The 18030-nt window shown below is 54.7% G+C and overlaps 6 protein-coding genes across 6 annotated transcripts; 3 read left to right on the top strand and 3 right to left on the bottom strand.

The window, feature by feature from the left end:
• Nucleotides 1-620: 620 nt before the first annotated feature.
• Nucleotides 621-6222, top strand: ATEG_06646 (HECT-type E3 ubiquitin transferase UFD4; the record flags this gene model as incomplete). The annotated part of the gene is made up of 5 exons (XM_001215824.1): nt 621-904; nt 961-1768; nt 1835-5918; nt 5970-6119; nt 6182-6222. 5 exons carry the CDS (start codon nt 621-623, stop codon nt 6220-6222), a joined length of 5367 nt encoding a protein of 1788 aa, XP_001215824.1.
• A 501-nt stretch (nt 6223-6723) lies between these two features.
• On the bottom strand, nt 6724-7604 carry ATEG_06647 (PaaI family thioesterase; the record flags this gene model as incomplete). The annotated part of the gene is made up of 2 exons (XM_001215825.1): nt 6724-6750; nt 6813-7604. 2 exons carry the CDS (start codon nt 7602-7604, stop codon nt 6724-6726), a joined length of 819 nt encoding a protein of 272 aa, XP_001215825.1.
• Nucleotides 7605-8308: 704 nt separating this feature from the next.
• ATEG_06648 (uncharacterized protein) lies at nt 8309-9048 on the top strand (the record flags this gene model as incomplete). The annotated part of the gene is made up of 2 exons (XM_001215826.1): nt 8309-8904; nt 8952-9048. The coding sequence occupies 2 exons, from the start codon at nt 8309-8311 to the stop codon at nt 9046-9048; spliced, it is 693 nt and encodes a 230-aa protein (XP_001215826.1).
• A 186-nt stretch (nt 9049-9234) lies between these two features.
• mak5 (ATP-dependent RNA helicase MAK5) lies at nt 9235-11664 on the bottom strand (the record flags this gene model as incomplete). The annotated part of the gene is made up of 2 exons (XM_001215827.1): nt 9235-11358; nt 11413-11664. The coding sequence occupies 2 exons, from the start codon at nt 11662-11664 to the stop codon at nt 9235-9237; spliced, it is 2376 nt and encodes a 791-aa protein (XP_001215827.1).
• A 556-nt stretch (nt 11665-12220) lies between these two features.
• On the top strand, nt 12221-13944 carry ATEG_06650 (tRNA methyltransferase TRM7; the record flags this gene model as incomplete). Its single annotated transcript, XM_001215828.1, has 3 exons — nt 12221-13081; nt 13325-13417; nt 13474-13944. 3 exons carry the CDS (start codon nt 12221-12223, stop codon nt 13942-13944), a joined length of 1425 nt encoding a protein of 474 aa, XP_001215828.1.
• A 746-nt stretch (nt 13945-14690) lies between these two features.
• On the bottom strand, nt 14691-17814 carry ATEG_06651 (sulfite reductase subunit alpha; the record flags this gene model as incomplete). Its single annotated transcript, XM_001215829.1, has 3 exons — nt 14691-15020; nt 15068; nt 15161-17814. The coding sequence occupies 3 exons, from the start codon at nt 17812-17814 to the stop codon at nt 14691-14693; spliced, it is 2985 nt and encodes a 994-aa protein (XP_001215829.1).
• Nucleotides 17815-18030: the final 216 nt, after the last annotated feature.

Below are 18030 nucleotides of genomic sequence, written 5' to 3' on the forward strand. Positions count from 1 at the left end.
CATCCCGCTCTGTCCATCTCTCTCACTGCATCCCTCCCACACTCTCTCGATCTTCTCAATCTACGCCAACCGACTCAGTACCGTCTGTCTGTCCACCCTCGGTTGTCTTCCTTCGGACTCACGGATGGCGGATTAAACGGTAGCGACCGACGAGCGAGCCCCTCCCCATCCAGCTCTCGCTAGCAATCAACATATGGCCAGACAAAGGCCCAACTCTCACCGCCAGGACCCGTTTGAGGATTCATCTGCTGTGCCATCCTCCGCTGGAGCTTCTACCTCTGCCGCCAGGTACATACCCGAAGATCTTTCTTTTCCTGCAACTTGCGTCGCCTTTTGACGACTTCCCTTCGTCCGTCTGAGTGGCTCCGTACAAGGCAGTAGCACAGCATCCCGGCCGGGGTGTGGCCCATGCATTACAGCAAATCCCTCGTTGCTGAGAGTTGCTCGTTGCTCGGGCTGACCCGCATCCCCTCTATCTCCTGCATGCTACGTATCGGGATTGGCCTTCTGCCTTTGCCACTTAGCAATTGCCTCGCGTCTTTTGATCTTCAACTCCATCCCCACCCCTCCTTCGCCTCCCACACATTTTCGCATCATCACCAACACCTGCTCACACTCTCATGTCACGCAGAGTCACTCGTTCGGCTGCGAGACTAGTTGCAGACCCTCCCCCCGTTAGCTCCGGTCCCTCTCCCCCCATTTCCGCCGCTGGCTCGGCCCCTGCTCGGAAACGAAAAGCCCCTGCACGAACCGATCGATCGACCGACGCTCCGGGACACTCCAATCCCCCCTCCCCGCCCCGGAGAGCAAAGAGACAGCGGCGTGCAGCGTCTCCCCCACCCGCCGCCGCTCCTGCTGCCGCTCGTCGTGGTACTCGAAATCGCACAGCTATGTCCCAACCAGGGTGAGTATCAATGGAGCCCTTGCCACTCATATCATCGACTAACACAGTATGACTAGTCCCTCTTCGCGCCCCACGGAGGAATCTTCCAGGAACCAGACTACGTCCCCTCCGGCCTCTAGGCGGAAGTCCAGCAGAAATGGAAAGGTGTCCCAAGGTGAGGGATTCTCCTTCATCAGATTTGATTCGATTTGGTGTTGTCTTACTCACATAGTTCCTATCACAGATCCACTCTCGACCCAGTCTCCCCAACGTCGACAAAAGAAACGCTCAACTCGATCCAATGCCGACGTAATAATGAAAGAAGCGGAAGAAGACCTGGAAGACCGGGAGCCTAGCGAGGAGCAGGATTCTTCCCCACCGAGTGATAGCAATGATGGTATAAACCATTCCGGGGTTGACGAGGAAGACGATGACGATGACGGAGACCTATTTCAAAACAGCCTTTTCGGCTCCCGCAGCCCCCTGGGACTTCAGAGCACCCTTCGCGCTTTGAGCGGCATGATGTCCGGCATGTCTTCTCGCCTGCGAGAGATTCTGTCCAATTTGAAAATGAAGGAGGACCCATCCATTCAACTGATTGCTCTGCAAGAGCTGTCAGATCTTCTGCTTGTATCAAATGAGGATAATCTTTCCGGGCAATTCTCGCCTGACCCATACGTAAAGGAACTGGTCACCTTGATGCAGCCCAACGATTTCGGCGAAGAAAACCCCGAAATCATGCTACTGGCATGTCGCTGTCTGGCCAACTTGATGGAAGCTCTGCGCGGGTCGGTGGCCAATGTGGTGTATGGAGGAGCTGTGCCAATCCTGTGCCAAAAGCTTTTGGACATCCAGTTCATTGATCTGGCTGAGCAAGCTCTGAGTGTGAGTTGACGATATCCCCTGTGCCTTCATACATACCAGGACAAGTATACTAATCGCTGTGTACAGACACTGGCGAAAATATCGGTGGACTTCCCGGCCTCCATTGTACGGGAGGGTGGCTTGACGGCTTGCTTGACCTATCTCGACTTCTTCCCAACCAGTACTCAACGCACGGCAGTGACAACCGCGGCAAACTGCTGCAGGAATCTCTCCCATGACTCGTTCCCGGTTGTGCGAGATGTCATGCCCACCCTATTGAATGTGCTCTCTAGCAACGACCCGAAGGTTGTGGAGCAAGGTTGTCTCTGCGTTTCTCGGATTGTGGAAAGCTTTAAACATAAGCCGGACAAGCTAGAGGAACTCATTGAGCCAGCAATGCTGCGAGCCGTCTTGCGTCTTCTGCTACCTGGTACCACCAATTTGATTGGGCCTCACATCCATACGCAGTTCCTCCGTGTCCTGGCCATCACCTCAAAAGCGAGCCCGCGGCTATCGGTGGAGCTTCTCAAGATGGATGTTGTCGACACCTTGTATCAGATTCTTACAGGCGTCTCACCCCCAGAAAACCTGGAGGATACGACTGTCAAGATGGATAGCGTTCTCGTCATGCAAGCGTTGATCCACCGGCCCAGGGAGCAGGTTTTCGAAACTCTGAACGTCATCTGTGAACTTCTACCTGGTGTTCCCGGTCGTCAGGGCCCTCAGTCGGACGGCTGGCTCCCATCCCTCGACAACGACGCCACCCTTGCTTTGAAGTCTCCCAAGGCCAGGGAATCAGCGGATAAACGCCGCTCGTTGCTGATGGAATGCAAAGCTGAACTGAAGCGTTTCGCAATGATCCTGCTGCCAACGCTCACTGATGCTTACTCGAGCACAGTCAACCTGGAAGTTCGACAGAAGGTTCTGATTGCTCAACTCAAAATGCTGCACAACCTAGATGCCACTGTGATCGAAGAAGCTCTACGCACCGTGCCCTACGCCTCCTTCCTAGCGGCGATTCTCTCCCAGAAAGACCACCCCGGGCTTGTGTCTTCGGCTCTTCGGTGTGCTGAGCTTCTGTTCCAGCGCCTGGAGCACGTATATCAGTACCAGTTCCACCGTGAAGGCGTTGTATCCGAGATCTTCAAGCTGGCTGAAGCACCCCTTTCCACTGACAAGCAAAGCAAAACCTCCCGAGATTCGCTTTCTGCAATGGACACTTCCAGTGACGCGCAGCCAGCAGCTCAGTCCACTGCCGCACCGGAGTCCTCCAGCAAGAATACCATCCTCGACGACCAGGACGCCATGGAGTATGATAATGAGGATGACTACGATGGGCAAGATGACGAAGACAACGATGATATGTCCGAATCCGAAAGCTCATCTTCCTTCTCTGGGCAGGTGGTCCTGGCGAGAATGGATGATGCCATGAAAGATCTTGTGACGCGTGACGCCCGCGCCTTTGTTGAGGCATACGAACGCAGCCAGGGCAAGGACATGCGGGGAAAGGCCTTGGAAATCCTCACTGAATTGCAGACTCTTGCAGCGGACATTGAAGCCTGTTACCTTGGTGATGGAAGCGGTGACGGACTGGCTCTCTTCAAAAAGTTGGCCAGCTATTTCGATGGCGATGCGCTGGAAAGCATCACCAGTTCCGAATTGCTCAACTCTGGGGTCATCAAAATTCTGCTGGATGTCTTTGGTGATTTCTCATCAACATCCAATCGGGAGGCTCGCGCTGCTTTCCTCGAAGCATTCATGGGCTCTGCCATCTCTGCAAAAGCTCAAAGCCAGAGCACTGCCACCACGCCCTTCAGTGTTCTGATACAAAAGCTGCAAGATCTGCTCAGCCGGACTGAGCACTTTGAAGTGATCACGGTCAGCCACAACTCGTTGGAGAACACTCGGAGCAATGCCACATATATGCTTGGCAAGCAACTGCGGCTGAAGCTTGTTGCGGATGAGGAATCAGACATCCCACGAACCTACCGCAACATTATGGTCTCTATACACGCTATTGCTACTTTCAAAGCTCTGGAGGATTTCCTTCACCCCCGGATCAGCTTGTCAGACCGACCTCGGCCATCTCGTAACAGAGATACGATCCTTTCTCAGATCGCTAATGCGGCCCGACTTCGCGACCAACTGACTGGAAATGCCGACTTTCCGGGCAATGAAATTCCCGCATTACCACCGGCGTCGACGAGTACGGAACGACAGACGCGCGGAGAAGAAACACGGACTGATAACAAAGATACCTCTGCTGAAAGTCGCGAACAGGGATCCCGTTCTAGACGATCTGCTCGGCATCACCATTCTTCGGAAACTGACGATCATGCCGAGGAGCCTCTGGAATGCGCAGATGAACGACAGCTTAGCGATGAGGAAGATGAAGACGAAGAGGGCGATGATGAAGAGTTGAATGCGATTGTGGATGATCTGGATGACGACCTCTCGGATGATAATGTCCATGATCCTACGGCAGTCAACATGGAAGTCGCTTCCACTGGCAAAGTCACGGCACGGAAGGAAGATGGAACCCGTGTCGCCACCCCGTCTCAGAACACACCAGCTTCAAAGTCTTCATCAGCTGCCCCTGGCTCCGGCCTTAACCCAATGGGCAGTGGCTCTTTGGCCATGGCAGGTCGTCCCTTTTCTTCATACGCTGCCGCTATGGCTTCTGTCCCTTCTGATTGGCATATTGAGTTCAGTGTGGATGGAAAGCCCATCTCCAATGAGACAACCGTCTATCGCGCTGTCCATCACAACAGACAACAGTCAGGTCCTGCTGCGAGAAATGTGTGGGCTGCTGTCCATACGGTCAAGTTCAGGCGGGTTCCTGGCCCCTCACCCCCTGAACCAACGGGTCTCTTCCCAGGCAAGTCTGAGTCGGTTGCAGAAGGCGATAAAGACATGCCTCCTTCCCTGAACCAAGATTCTGTGAATGCATCCATCCTGCAACTTCTTCGCGTGTTGCATGAGATGAATGCCACTCTGGACGACATCATTGCTGAGAACAAGGAATTAATCGGCCTGAAACCTGAGACGCTGGCCCAATTTATCAACACCAAGCTTACTGCTAAACTGAACCGACAGTTGGAAGAACCATTGATTGTGGCAAGCAGCTGTCTCCCTAGCTGGAGTGAAGACCTTGCTCGGCTCTTCCCCTTCCTATTCCCTTTTGAGACGCGGCACCTTTTCCTTCAGTCAACCGCATTCGGCTACTCTCGGGCTATGATGCGATGGCACAATTCTCAGCATGGGGATGACAATCGGAACGACCATCGTCGCGACGACCGGCCGTTCTTGGGGCGGCTTCAGCGTCAAAAGGTGCGGATATCCCGAAATCGCATCTTGGAGTCTGCCATGAAAGTGATGGAACTGTACGGATCCTCGCCTAGTGTCTTGGAGGTAGAGTACTTTGAGGAAGTTGGGACGGGTCTTGGTCCCACTCTCGAATTCTACTCTACGGTCTCCAAAGAATTGTCCAAGAAGAAGCTCAAAATGTGGCGAGAGAATGATTGCCTCAATAGCGAGGAGTACGCCTTTGGCAAACGTGGCTTGTTCCCGGCGCCTATGAGCGACGCCCAAGCTGCTTCTGAATCAGGCAAGAAGCAGCTCCATTTGTTCAAGGTCCTTGGAAAATTCGTTGCACGATCGATGCTGGACTCCCGCATCATTGATATCTCCTTCAATCCTGCGTTCTTCCGAATTGCCCACAGCTCGTCTTCGGTGGCGCCGTCGCTCGGTGCCGTGAAAGCGGTCGACCAAGATCTGGCCAACTCCCTGCTTCTGTTGAAGCGTTTCGCCAATGCGAAGACAGCGATTGTCAGGAACAGGACACTCTCGGATGCGCAAAAGAAGCAGGCGTTGCGGGACGTTGAAGTCGATGGAGTCAGCGTTGAGGATCTGAGTCTCGACTTTACCCTTCCCGGCTACCCTGCCATCGAGCTTGTGGAAAATGGTTCGAATGTCCCAGTGACTATGGACAACGTTGACTTGTATCTCGACCGGGTCGTGGACATGACTCTTGGCAGTGGTGTCCAGCGGCAAATGGAGGCGTTCCGGGCTGGATTCTCGCAGGTCTTCCCATACTCTGCCCTGCGAACGTTCACTCCGAGTGAGCTTGTTATGCTCTTTGGACGGTCTGAAGAAGACTGGAGTATCGAGAGTAAGTTTTCCTACCCGGCTATGACCTCTGTGGATACTAACGATATGATAGCCCTCATGGACTCCATCAAGGCCGACCATGGTTTCAACATGGACAGCCGCAGTGTCCGCAATCTCCTCCAGACCATGAGCGAATTGAACACGCAACAGCGGAGAGACTTCCTTCAATTTGTTACTGGAAGTCCGAAGCTGCCCATCGGAGGTAAGGCTCCCCACGCCCACGGCCTTTGTCTGGATGCTAACGTGACTTGATTAGGCTTCAAGAGTCTCACGCCAATCTTCACCGTTGTTTGTCGGCCAAGTGAACCTCCATACACCCCGGACGACTACCTTCCCAGTGTCATGACCTGTGTCAACTACTTGAAGTTGCCTGACTACAGCAGTCTGGATGTCCTCCGGGAGCGACTGGCGGTTGCCATCAAGGAGGGCCAGGGGGCTTTCCATTTGTCTTAATCAGAAGCAAGGAAATAAGCGATGGCTTTGGTTTTTAGTACTATCACCGGCAGTACATTTCAGCATCCACTATCAACTACGGGGGCATTGTCATGAAGACATGAGCAAATATGTATTTTCCATCGACAGGTTTGCATTCGGGTTTATTACTTTCATTTCATTTTTGTACTGCGTGTCTGGCGGGGAATGGAGTCTACCATTATTTGACAGCTTTTAGATAGAAATGGAACGGTCAATACAAATTGTCTATTGTCTCTAATCGTGTCTATTCTATGTTTATGTCTATGGTCTATCTTGTATTAGGCGTATGCTTTGCGACATCAAATCATTATTCAGATCAATCATCACCAGCCTCACTGGCGATACAACGACACCATGGACTAAAAAACAAGCGTCAGCACAAACAACCAAAGCAACCCACCAAATGAGGAGGAGAACTTACATCCGCAAACTTAGGCTCAACAAACAACGCCCGCGCCTCCGCAACAACAACGGGCTCACCGTCCTCACCACGCCTCGGCAACGAAGTCAACGATCCCTCCACCCAGGCCTTGCGCCCCTCGACCTTGACCGTCTCCGCCCGCAGCACATACAGCCGCTCCGGCACCGCAGGCTTTCGAAAATCCACATTCAGATTCGCCGTCATGCCGAGGCCGCTCGGAAACGAGGTCGCCACGCAGCGCGCAAACGCCTCGTCAAACATGACCGTCAGCAGGCCGCCATGCACGAAGCCGGGGTGTCCGCAGAGCTGCGCGCCAACATGGAAGACAGACACGAGGCGGGTCTGCGGACGGCCGGAGTCGGCGCTGCGCTGCGTCGCGCTCCACACGAACGGCGGCACGGTGATCTTGTGCGCGCCGGATAGCGTGCCTGCGACGAAGTGCGAGGGGCGGTGCGTCGGGTTCATGGCGCGGTGCGGGCGCGACTCGGTGTAGGAGGGGTCGCGGCGGAGGGACTGGACGAGCGGAAGCTCGGCGATTAGGTTGTCGATGGCGGATTCTGTGGGTTGATGCTGCTGGTGGTGGGGGTTGTCGGCGAGGCGGATTGTGCTGCTGGCTGGAGGCGGGGAGGCGGTGTTGCTGGAGGTGTGAGGGTCTTGGGCGACGGCGGCGGCGCTGCGGATGGTGCGGATGGATGCGTAGGATAAGATAGGGAGTCTGCTTGGTTTGAGGGGTGTTGGCGAGAGTGTTGAGCTGCGCATGCAGCGGAGGAGGGAGTTGGCGAGGCGGGACATGGTGTATAGATGTGGGCTGTAGCGTCCACGGCTGTCACAGGGAGTCTGATTGCAACAGGTGACTCGGGAGGGAGAAGAGGATGAGGATAAGTATGAGTATGAGCTGCACAGAATGATCGAAGAAAGAAAGAGAAAGAAAAAAGAAAAAGAACTGCCGAAAATCGAACGAGGAATCCCCACTGCCGGTCTCCACGTGGAAATATGGTCCGTTGCGAGGCCAATCAGAGCGCCGTCTGGGTATCTGGGTCTGGTCTGGCCAATGGGACTATGACGAAGGATATACTTAAGGCCTATTTTGGGCGTAGAGATGAGCTTAAGAGGGTCATAATTTATGCTTATTTTTGTTATATACTCCGTGTATGCCGAAGAGATGTACCAGTTCTACAGAGCCTAGGATCTACGTTCTAACTGCACAGTCCAGACGGAGGATTCGACAATCCCGGTCGATCGGCATGCCGAGTGGACCCAGTGGGCCAGACTCACTCCGACTCGGCATGGCGGACCATGGATGCAACCGCCTCAGATGAGTTCCTGAGCGAGATGACTATGAGCGCTCTGACGGTCACAACCTCGTCATATGCATATTCCATGATGACCGTAGTCGTAGTCCATCCCTGCATTAAAACCCCCAGACAGGGTCTCCCTTCCAACTCACATCTACCAACCACCGCACCACAACCAAACAAGCAACAACAACACTCAACATGGGCTCTACCTTCTCCAAGACAAAGAAATCCGCGTTTCGCGCCCAAAAGGCCAGTCGCCCGGAGATTCACAGCTCCGGCACCTGTCACTCATGCGGGGCCACAGCCCAAGTGGCCAAGCTATCCTGTGCCCACATGTACTGCCAGCACTGTCTGACTCGCAAGTTCGCCGCGGCCGCGAACAAGATGTACTACATCCCGCCACAGTGCTGCGGTGCTGCCATCCCGCTGGCAACCGCCCGTCGCCTGCTGGACGGGACGCTCGTCTCGCGGATCGAAGACAAAGCGGCCGAGATGCGCGACGCCAACAAGACGTACTGCTCCAACCGGCCATGCGGGCACTACCTCCCCTCAGATACCTTCCGGGACCAGCAGCACGTATGCCACTACTGCGTGCAGACGACCTGCACCAAGTGCAAGGGCTCGAGACATGTTGGGGCGTGTGAGATGTGTCCGCGCTGCTTGCGTCCTGCGCATTCGTTCTCGTGCAGTGACGGCACGGACGACCTCCTCGACTTGGCCGATGATGAGATGTGGATGCAGTGTCCCGGTTGTGGGATTATGGTGGAACTGGAGGGAGAGGAGTATAACATGATGTAAGTTTCTATTTGCAGTTCGGGGGTGATGGGACTAATGTGGCTAGGTGTTACTGCGGTACCAAGTTCTGCTACAACTGCGGAGAGGTCCGGACTACTTACCACATCCACAAGGATCTGGATGAGAAAGAGGAGGATTGGTGATTGTCCAATGCTGGGAGGATCCAGCAACGTTAGCCTTGGCTGCTTTGATCTAATTTAGTTAATCAGAACGTAAGAACGGAATTGATGAGCTTAAAGTGCTGGTTGTGAAAGAGGAAATCGTAGAACTGTCTTCTAATGAGCTCTATGTACACACCGCTGGTATCTCTAAGACATACAAACACCCAATTAGAACCCCAGAGGATCAACCTGGCCCAAGAAAGACGCATTGCCCTCCCCACGCAACAATGCCTCGATATCCACCCGTCCTGACGTCAGATACCGCTCGCTGACACCAACATTGACTCTCTGCGAAAGCAACTGTTTCAATTCCGCGCGCATGCCAGCCAGTTCGGCTTTGCTGATGCTGCTGGCCTGGCGTTCGCGCTGCTGACGGCCCCGCCCGCGGCCTCGTCCACGCCCCTGGCGCTCGTCAAACTCTTCGCTATCGTAGTCAACGCCCAGTTCCTCGGCGGCGTTTTTGAGCCAGTTGTCTTCCGCGGAAACTTTTTCTTTGGCGATGTTGGCGTCACAGATGCGTGCGGCGAGTGTCACCCGCTGCTTTACACGGGAGACGATCCGGCGGTCCAGTTCGAGGGATTCCAGCGGAAGGCGTTTGCCGTTGGCCATGTTTGCATGCACCTTTGCCGCGAGTCGCACCACGCCGACCATTTCTTCGGGGGCACAGATGATAACGCTCTTTCCGGATGCGCCAGCGCGCGCTGTGCGGCCGGATCGGTGAACGTAGGTGTCTGCGGTACGAGGAGCGTGATAGTGGATGACAAAGTCAATGCCCTTAATGTCTAGACCACGGGCTGCGACGTCGGTTGCAACGAGGATTGTGCTAGGATCGGCGGTCGGAGATGAGAAACGCTCCACAGACCGGAGGCGGGCCTTTTGGGCCATCGACGAGTGCAAGGCAAGGGCGGGGAGTTGGAGAGCCTGGAGGAATTGAGTGAGGCGCCGCACGGCGGAGATCGAGTTCGTAAAGACTAGGGTACGGTGTTTGGGGTGGTAGAGAAGCAAAGTGTAGAGGTAGAGATCCTGAAATAATGTCAGTGTGAAATCCATTGACAACGTGTCTGCAGACTGTACCTTTTCCATCGCAGCACATTCGACAATTCCCTCCTTCAGGCCCTCGGCCATTTGCGACACAGGGTTCACATCGATAAACTTCGGTTTCTCCTCTCTAAAGTTCAATTTCTTCAGAAGATATTCCATCGATTCCTGCTTGTTCATCAGATCACTTCCCGTCCACTTGCCCTTGCCTGCCAATTTCTGTTGCAGGTCTCGATGGAAAGTGGCGGAGAACACCAGAGTCTGTCGCTGTGTCTTGGAATCCTCATCATCTGACTCGTCCTCCTCTGCGCCGGGGAAGTCGTTAATCTCCTCCCGATCGAGAGCAGCCAAGATCTCATGGGCTTCTTTGAAGTGACCCTCACTCAGAAGTCGATCAGCCTCGTCAACAACAAGGTACTTGATTTCCTTCATTTTGCTGATCAAGCCCTGGCCCCCGCTGAGGACTTCCCAAACTCGACCGGGTGTACCAATGACAATGTCAGCTCCGTTCAACAAGCGCTGCTGCTTCTGGACTGACAGTCCACCGGTCAAGAGGGCTATACGGGCGTTGACACCAGGGGCGTGGGTGATGACCTCTCCAATATGCTTCACCAATTGGTGTGCGAGTTCTCGCGTGGGAGAAAGGATCAACGCAATTGGCGACGTCTCTTTCTTATCGTCCTTGTTCTTGGTCTCCCTCCGCTTCTTCTCTAAGTAATATTCGAGGATTGGAATACCAAAGGCTAGAGTTTTTCCGGATCCTGTTGAGGCCTTTCCAACAACATCATGGCCGTCAAGGATGGGAGGAATGCAGCTTTTCTGAACAGCTGTCGGTGAGGAAAACTTGAGTTTCGAGAGACTGTTGAGGATCTCCGGAGACAGACCCAGAGATTCCCAGGCGGAAATGTCCACACCATCATCTTCCTCCGCGTCTTGAAGCGCCGCAAAGGACAAGCCAGGTTTGATGTCTTTGTCTTTTTGTGAGGGCAGGTCTTTCTTCTTCGGCTCCTTTTTGGCATTCTTCGCGTCCTTCTTGACCTCCTTCTTTGCCTCCTTTTTCTTCGGTTCCTTCTTCTCCTTCACTTCAGTCTCTTCGTTTGTAGTTTGCACGGGCTCCTCTGTCGGCTCCGTTGTTGTAGTCTCTTGAGCAGCCTCTCCATCGCTGAAGCCTTCCCATTCGTCGTCAAAGGTCTTATCCTCTTGCGGGATGGTTTTGTTCTTCAGTATCGACTTCTTTGGTTTTCCAGCCTTGGCCTGTATGTCGTCAGTCAAGTCCCAAGCGCAAGCGCAGCCACGTAGTAACCATACCTTAAACCGGATCTCTCCGCTTCCCTCGGGTCGCACAATATCGACACCCTCTATTTCCTCCAAGCCAAAGAATCCTTCAGCATCGTCGAGTCGATCGGGCAGGGCGACCTCCTTCCAATTCAAGTCCTCCACTCCAACGATCCCGTCCCAGCCGTCGTCCTTGTCGTCCGCATTGCTGGAATTCGCTCCACGCTTGCGCTTCTTCGACTGGAACCCAGACCCTTTCTGGTCGCGTTGACGTTTCTGGCCCATGTTCTCGGCGAACAAGCAAAATGAGCAACACAGGAAATTCGTGAGGTGACGAGTAAGTGAGAGCTGGAGAAAGGTGCTGCGGAGGCGCAGAAAAAAGGCGGCAGAAAAAAACACGGGCCTCTCCGCCTTTGGGGGGTCTTTTTTCTGCTAATCTTATCTCAGCCCCACCAAACAGGAAATTCCGCTCTCTTCTCTCGCCCATTGACGACCATATCCCCGTCGCAACCTCTCAGAAACCATGGGAAAATCGTCGAAAGACAAGCGCGATGCTTACTACCGCCTGGCGAAGGAACAAAACTGGCGGGCCCGTTCCGCCTTCAAGCTGATCCAGATCGACGAGCAGTTCGATCTATTCGAACACGCGAACCCGGAGAAAGTAACCCGAGTGGTAGATCTGTGCGCAGCTCCGGGCAGCTGGAGTCAGGTTCTCAGCCGGGTCCTGATCAAGGGCGAGAGTTTTGGCCGCCGGGCCTGGGTGGAGAAGAAACGCCGCGAGCAGGAAGCGCTGGCGAAGGCCGAGAGCGGGGAAGACGATGCGGCGGACGGTGACATCGAGATGGCAGAGGCGCATGCAGAGACGGCCGAGCTGAAGCCCCGGAAGAACGTCAAGATCGTGTCGATTGACCTGCAGCCCATGGCGCCCCTCGAGGGCATCACTACCCTCAAGGCCGACATCACCCACCCATCCACCATCCCTCTCCTCCTCCGTGCTCTGGACCCCGATGCCTACGACTCCTCATCCGCCTCGCCCTCTGCTCTCCGACCCCCACACCCCGTCGACCTAGTCATCTCGGACGGTGCGCCCGACGTGACCGGCCTGCACGACCTTGACATCTACATTCAGTCGCAGTTGCTCTACGCCGCGTTGAACCTCGCCCTGGGCGTCCTGCGGCCCGGAGGCAAGTTCGTCGCCAAGATCTTCCGCGGCCGCGACGTTGACATCATCTACGCCCAGCTGCGCACCGTCTTCGAGAAAGTCAGCGTCGCAAAGCCGAGGAGCAGTCGGGCAAGCAGTCTGGAATCGTTCGTGGTCTGCGAAGGCTTCATTCCCCCAGCCATCCACGACGGCGTGGTCGGTATGGAAGCACTGAAGAACCCGGTATTTGGCGGCGCAGCGGTGCCGCGCCCAGTGTCTGGAAATGGCAACCTCGGCGTAGAGGTCATGGACGAGGAGTCTGGAGCGGTTCGCCAGACGGTGACGAAGATGACAGCTGTCTCGGCTGCAGACGCGGCAAACGGCCAGGAATCGCGCATGCTGCATGAGGACTCGCACACGTCGTCGGTCCCCGAACCCCTTGCCTACAAACCCGTGTCGGAAAAGTTCGCGGTCGAGAACCGGTGGATTCCGTCTTTCATTGCCTGTGGGGATCTGTCGTCCTGGGATTCGGATGCGAGCTACACCCTCCCGCCGGGCCATGTGAGCCTGGACCCGGTTCAGCCGCCTACGGCGCCGCCGTATCGCCGGGCGTTGGAGCTGAGGAAATCAAAGGGAGGGGCTTATGGGAAGACAAAATTAGGGGCTGTGGGCCGCGCATAGAGCTGATGTGGTTCGAAAGCGGATGTATCATGTATTTGGTTATGATTTTCATGAAATTAGCTTAGATTGGTTTGCATAGAAAGAGGTTTGGGCGATGACTGGGTCTGTACAGCGAGTATATAGCAATACCCATCTATTAAGCTCGGTGGCCTCGATGTTTTAGTACTGTGGTGTACGCCAGAAATTCGCCCTCCAGCTTGTGCCTTTGTCATGGAGGTTAGGTGCACTGACACAACAATCATATTTCGATATCTAGCATACTGCACCTGTAGGTCGTGAATCCCGATATCATTCACTACTTCAAGATAGAGCTACTATGTAGCAATCCAAATATCTCCTCCACTATTCGACCGCTCCTTGAGAGACGGACAACCCCTCTAATTTTGGATCTCTTCCTGGAACTCGTTGTCTTCAACCGCAGCGATCCCATCTCCTCCGACAGGCGAGGAGTCATTCTCCATCGGCTTCTCCAGCAACCGGTCCCACCAGTACTCGCAGTTTCCATAGTAGCATCTTCCCACTCCACACCGCTGCACCAGAAGCGCAAAGTACGGACGTCGGCATTGGTAAATTGCATTAAGGTCGACAACTCGGAAGTCTTCATACGTCGTGAATATGCGGAAGGGTTCATGGAGACGCATGTCAGCACTTACGATGGTGGAATCGGAGGACGCTCCCGGTGTAGTAGTGTCCCACGACGCAGGGAATGCTCCGTTGGGCCGATGTCACGGCCGCCAGTGTAAGAATGACGGTTGGTAGGAGCTGCATGATGGTAGTCAAATGTTCTGTCTGGTCTTTTAATAAAAGTGCTTGGGGGTGCCGGTGGTGGTTCCAGCAAGTCGTGCCGGCGTCAGGACGCTTTTATAGCGTCGTGTGTACATAGATGGAATGGGTTGTATCACATGTTCTCGATACAAATCAAGATCACACTGAGGGTGTGGTACAGAAGGACATACGACGGCGACTATGCACCGGCTACTTTCCAGAAAGGTCTGGTGTGTGGTATGCTGTGTTCTGTAATACGTTATGTGCATGGGTAGAAGAGGATTCTGGAGTATGCGGAGAGGAAGAGTAAGATCATAAGACTACAATATCTTATTTCAACATTGACAGGCTCTTCCTCTTATCCAGCAAGATATCAATACATCGTTCGTTGGTTGAATTGGCTGCTCTCTTTCGTATCGGCTGTGTTCATTCAAGTCGTCTAGGATTCAAGTGCTGCGTTGAACTTCTCCGCAAACATGATTATCGATTGTGCCTGGTGCTGTCTTACTCTGATCGCATAACGACTAGTGCCTGGACCCACGGCGAGATATGCGGGAGGAAATAAAATGAGCCGTTAGTTGACAGATGAATTGCTATTCATAAACAAATCTATGGTGTATTGCGGATTCTAAAGCAAGATACAGGGGTAGTCATCAAATAATGCCCGCAAATCGAGAAACAAGAAAGGACCAAATTTTTGCACATATGTACCAACGTCTGGCATCTAGTACACCTCAAGAACGTATCTCTCCTCGTCCTTGAGCTTCTCGATCTCCTTGCGAGTCTCCACCTTCTTGCCGTTGTTCTTAGCCTCAGTGGCAATAGCCTCTTCCAGCACGGCAGTGACGTCAGGAACGGGCCAGGTAGGACCGCAAAGGTAGAAAGCACCCTCCTCACGGATGTAAGCCTGAATTATTTCGGGCAAGGTCTGCCGCATGCGATCCTGAATGTAGATCTTCTCGGGCTGATCACGAGAGAAGGCGCGGCCTAGCACGGTGATGACACCAGCCTCCTGGTACGCCTCCCATTCCTCGCCGTAGCAGTACTCCTCGCGCTGGTGACGAGAGCCCATGTACAGCAGGACGGAGCCAATCTCCTTACCCTGGGCCTTCTCCAGAGCACGGTGCTGGACAAAGGCACGGAAGGGAGCAAGACCGGTTCCAAGACCAGCCATGATCAGCGGGCTGGGTAGACTTGGGCGGCAGCTTCATGACACTGGACTTCACGCTGACAGTAACGGGAGTCCCAGGCTGGAGGCGGCTCAAGTAGCGAGTAGCCAGACCATAGCGTTCGCGGCCCTTGGGGTCGGTCCAGTTGACGGCCACAATCATGAGGGCGACGGAGTTGGGAGTAACCTTCTGGCAAGACGCGATGGAGTATTCACGGCGCTTCAAGGGTCCGACAATGCGGATCAGGTCGTGGAAGTCGGGACGAGCTGAGGGGAATTCGAGCAGAAGATCGGCGAAGTTAATGGTGTCAACCTCCGAGCGACGCTTGAACTCGACGGCGCCATCAGCGCTACCCAGGGTGAGGAGAAGCTTCTTCTCCTTCTCGTCGGTGGCAAACTCGGCAAGAGCTTCGTAGAAGCGCTTGGGAGGGCGACCAAAGATGTCAATGTTCTGGACAAGAGCCTGGTGAACAGTACGGTTCTCAAGAACAGCAGGGTCCTCACGGCTGGGGACCTCGACGATGTCATCAGGGTTCAGGCCATAGAACTTGATGAACTCAGCAACATCCTGAGGGTCGTTCTCGGCATGGACACCCAGGGCCTCGCCGATGTCGTACTTGAGACCAGAGTCACCCAGATCGAACTCAATGTGGAAGATGTTGCGATCGTAAGTGACAGGGGTCAAGCGGCGGTTCTCGCTGACATGAACAGTGAAGGTCTTCGCAGCAGTATCAGGACGAAGAGCCGTCTTGGTTCCGTAGGCCTCCTTGAAGACAAGGCCCTTAGCAGCCGCCTGCCAATCCTTGAGAAGAGGGGCAGGTTCGGCCACATCCTTGTCGAACGAGACAAAGCTGTTGAGGGAGATATCCTTGGGGAGTTGAGGAGCCTCAGCGCCCTCCTCGGGAGTCTTCCAGGCCTCGGGGATCTCAATTTGGCGGAGCATCTTGTTCAGGTCATCGCTGACCTTCTGCAGAGCTTCAGTCTTGCCGTTGATGGAGCCGAGCTTCTTAACGCCCACACTCTCCAGAGACGGAAGTGCAACACGGAGGAAGGCAGTCTGAAGGACGACGGAGGAGAGGGTTGAGTCCTCCGCAACCGACGGGTCCACTACATAGAGAGACACGCCGCGCTGAGAAACAGCCTGCTTGAAAGCCGCAGGCAATTTCTTCTCGAGCTCGTCATCCTTGACAGCAGGAGCATTGACAATCAGCTTGCCATTCTCCTTGACGGAAGCTAGGATATCAATCTCCGAGAGAAGCTTAATGTCGCCAACGTAAGTAGTATCGGCGGCGGTCACGGCATAAGGAGCGTCAACAATCTTGGAGCTCTTTCGAATATCGACGCGGACCGCACCTCCCTGGATAAGGTTATCATGGACCTTGCTGGTAGTGACGTTGCTGGCGGAGTCAGCTGCAAGAGCCTGGGAGAGCTCGATGGCCGCAGCGTCGCAGACAGAGCTATCCACATCCCAGAAGGAGTACTCCTGCACGGAGGCGGGGTCGAGCAACTGCAGAGGAGCAGATTGACCATCGGCGGGGACAATTGGCTTCTCGAAGACGAGCTGGAACGCAGCGGCAGTGTTGATCAAGTCCCAACGCTGAGAGCGAGGATACTTGATGTCGACACAGGTCGGCGCGTGTTCACGGCCGGTAGCGAAGGTAAGTGCCGCGAGAACATCCTCGTAGAGAGCAGAGCGAATGCCTTGCTCCTGAACAGCCTGCTCGTCGGCGACCTGGCCGAGAACGCCAACAGTCTTGACAGACTGGGGCAGCACGCGGAGGAACTCCTCCTCCACAAATGGGCGATAGACGCGCACGTTGATCACACCAACGGGAATACCATCCTTAGCCAGAGAACGGGCAACTTGCGCCGTGAGAGAAGCCTCGACGGTGCCGAACGCAACGAGGACAGAAACAGGCTCAGCGTGTCCGTGGTACTCGAAAAGGCCGTAGTCGGTGCCAAGCTCGCCGTTCAGAGCCTGAAGCAACTCCAACAGCTTGCCCTGGTTGTCAAGATGACGGCTTCGGGTATCCTCCAGCGTCTTGCGAACCGACTCGTAGGTGCGAGAGAGACCCGCCTGGTCCAAGACATCAATGACCCGGGTGTGGTCCCGTCCTACGCGAACACCATCGTAGATGTGGACGGAGGGAAGAACAGAGGCCAGAAGAGTGGTAAGGAGGGCCATGTGCTGTGCCTCATGGACGGAAGCACTGGAAACAAGACCCAGACCAAGCTCTTCGGCGAGGGAGAGGGCCGACGCATAGTCGGAGACAAGGCCCTCCTCGGCATAGTCGACAGCGGCAACGTGAGCGGCAACGGGGCTAGCGACGGAATACAGTAGCGAAAGCTGCTCCAAAGCGGAGCGCATGTAGGGAAGGGTTGCGGAGGAGGCGACAATACCCTGAGGGACGTGACGCTTCTTCAGGTCGAAGTCCTGGGAGAACAAGTATCCGAGGGCGATGTTACCAGCACCCTGACGAGTCTCCATGGCCTTGACGGCGGGTGACTCGCCATTGGCGTTAGTTTCCTTGCGAGCAGCCCATTCCCGAAGAGCAGCGTCCAGATCAAACGACTCCGGGGAGTAAGAGAAGATCTTATCACTCAGGGCATACGCCACCTGCTGGATGAGGGTCTGCGCAGTGACATAGGTAGGGCCACTGAGAGCGGACAAGGAAGCCATCCTGCAAGATATCCCGCTTGATGAGGAACGGGAGGAAGAAGGAGGACAGGAATGGAGAAGAAGAAGACGAAGAAGAGTGAGAGAGAGAGAATGGGGAAATTCCCCCTCCACCCGGAGTTGTATAGAAAATCCCCCAGGTCCCTTCCCCGATCCGGCTAGTGGCAATCACGCAATTTCTTATCGATAACCATTTTTCCGCATCAGCAGGCGGTGCAT

This window comes from Aspergillus terreus, genomic scaffold (genome assembly GCF_000149615.1).
Source record: "Aspergillus terreus NIH2624 scaffold_9 genomic scaffold, whole genome shotgun sequence".
NCBI classification, from domain to species: domain Eukaryota; kingdom Fungi; phylum Ascomycota; class Eurotiomycetes; order Eurotiales; family Aspergillaceae; genus Aspergillus; species Aspergillus terreus.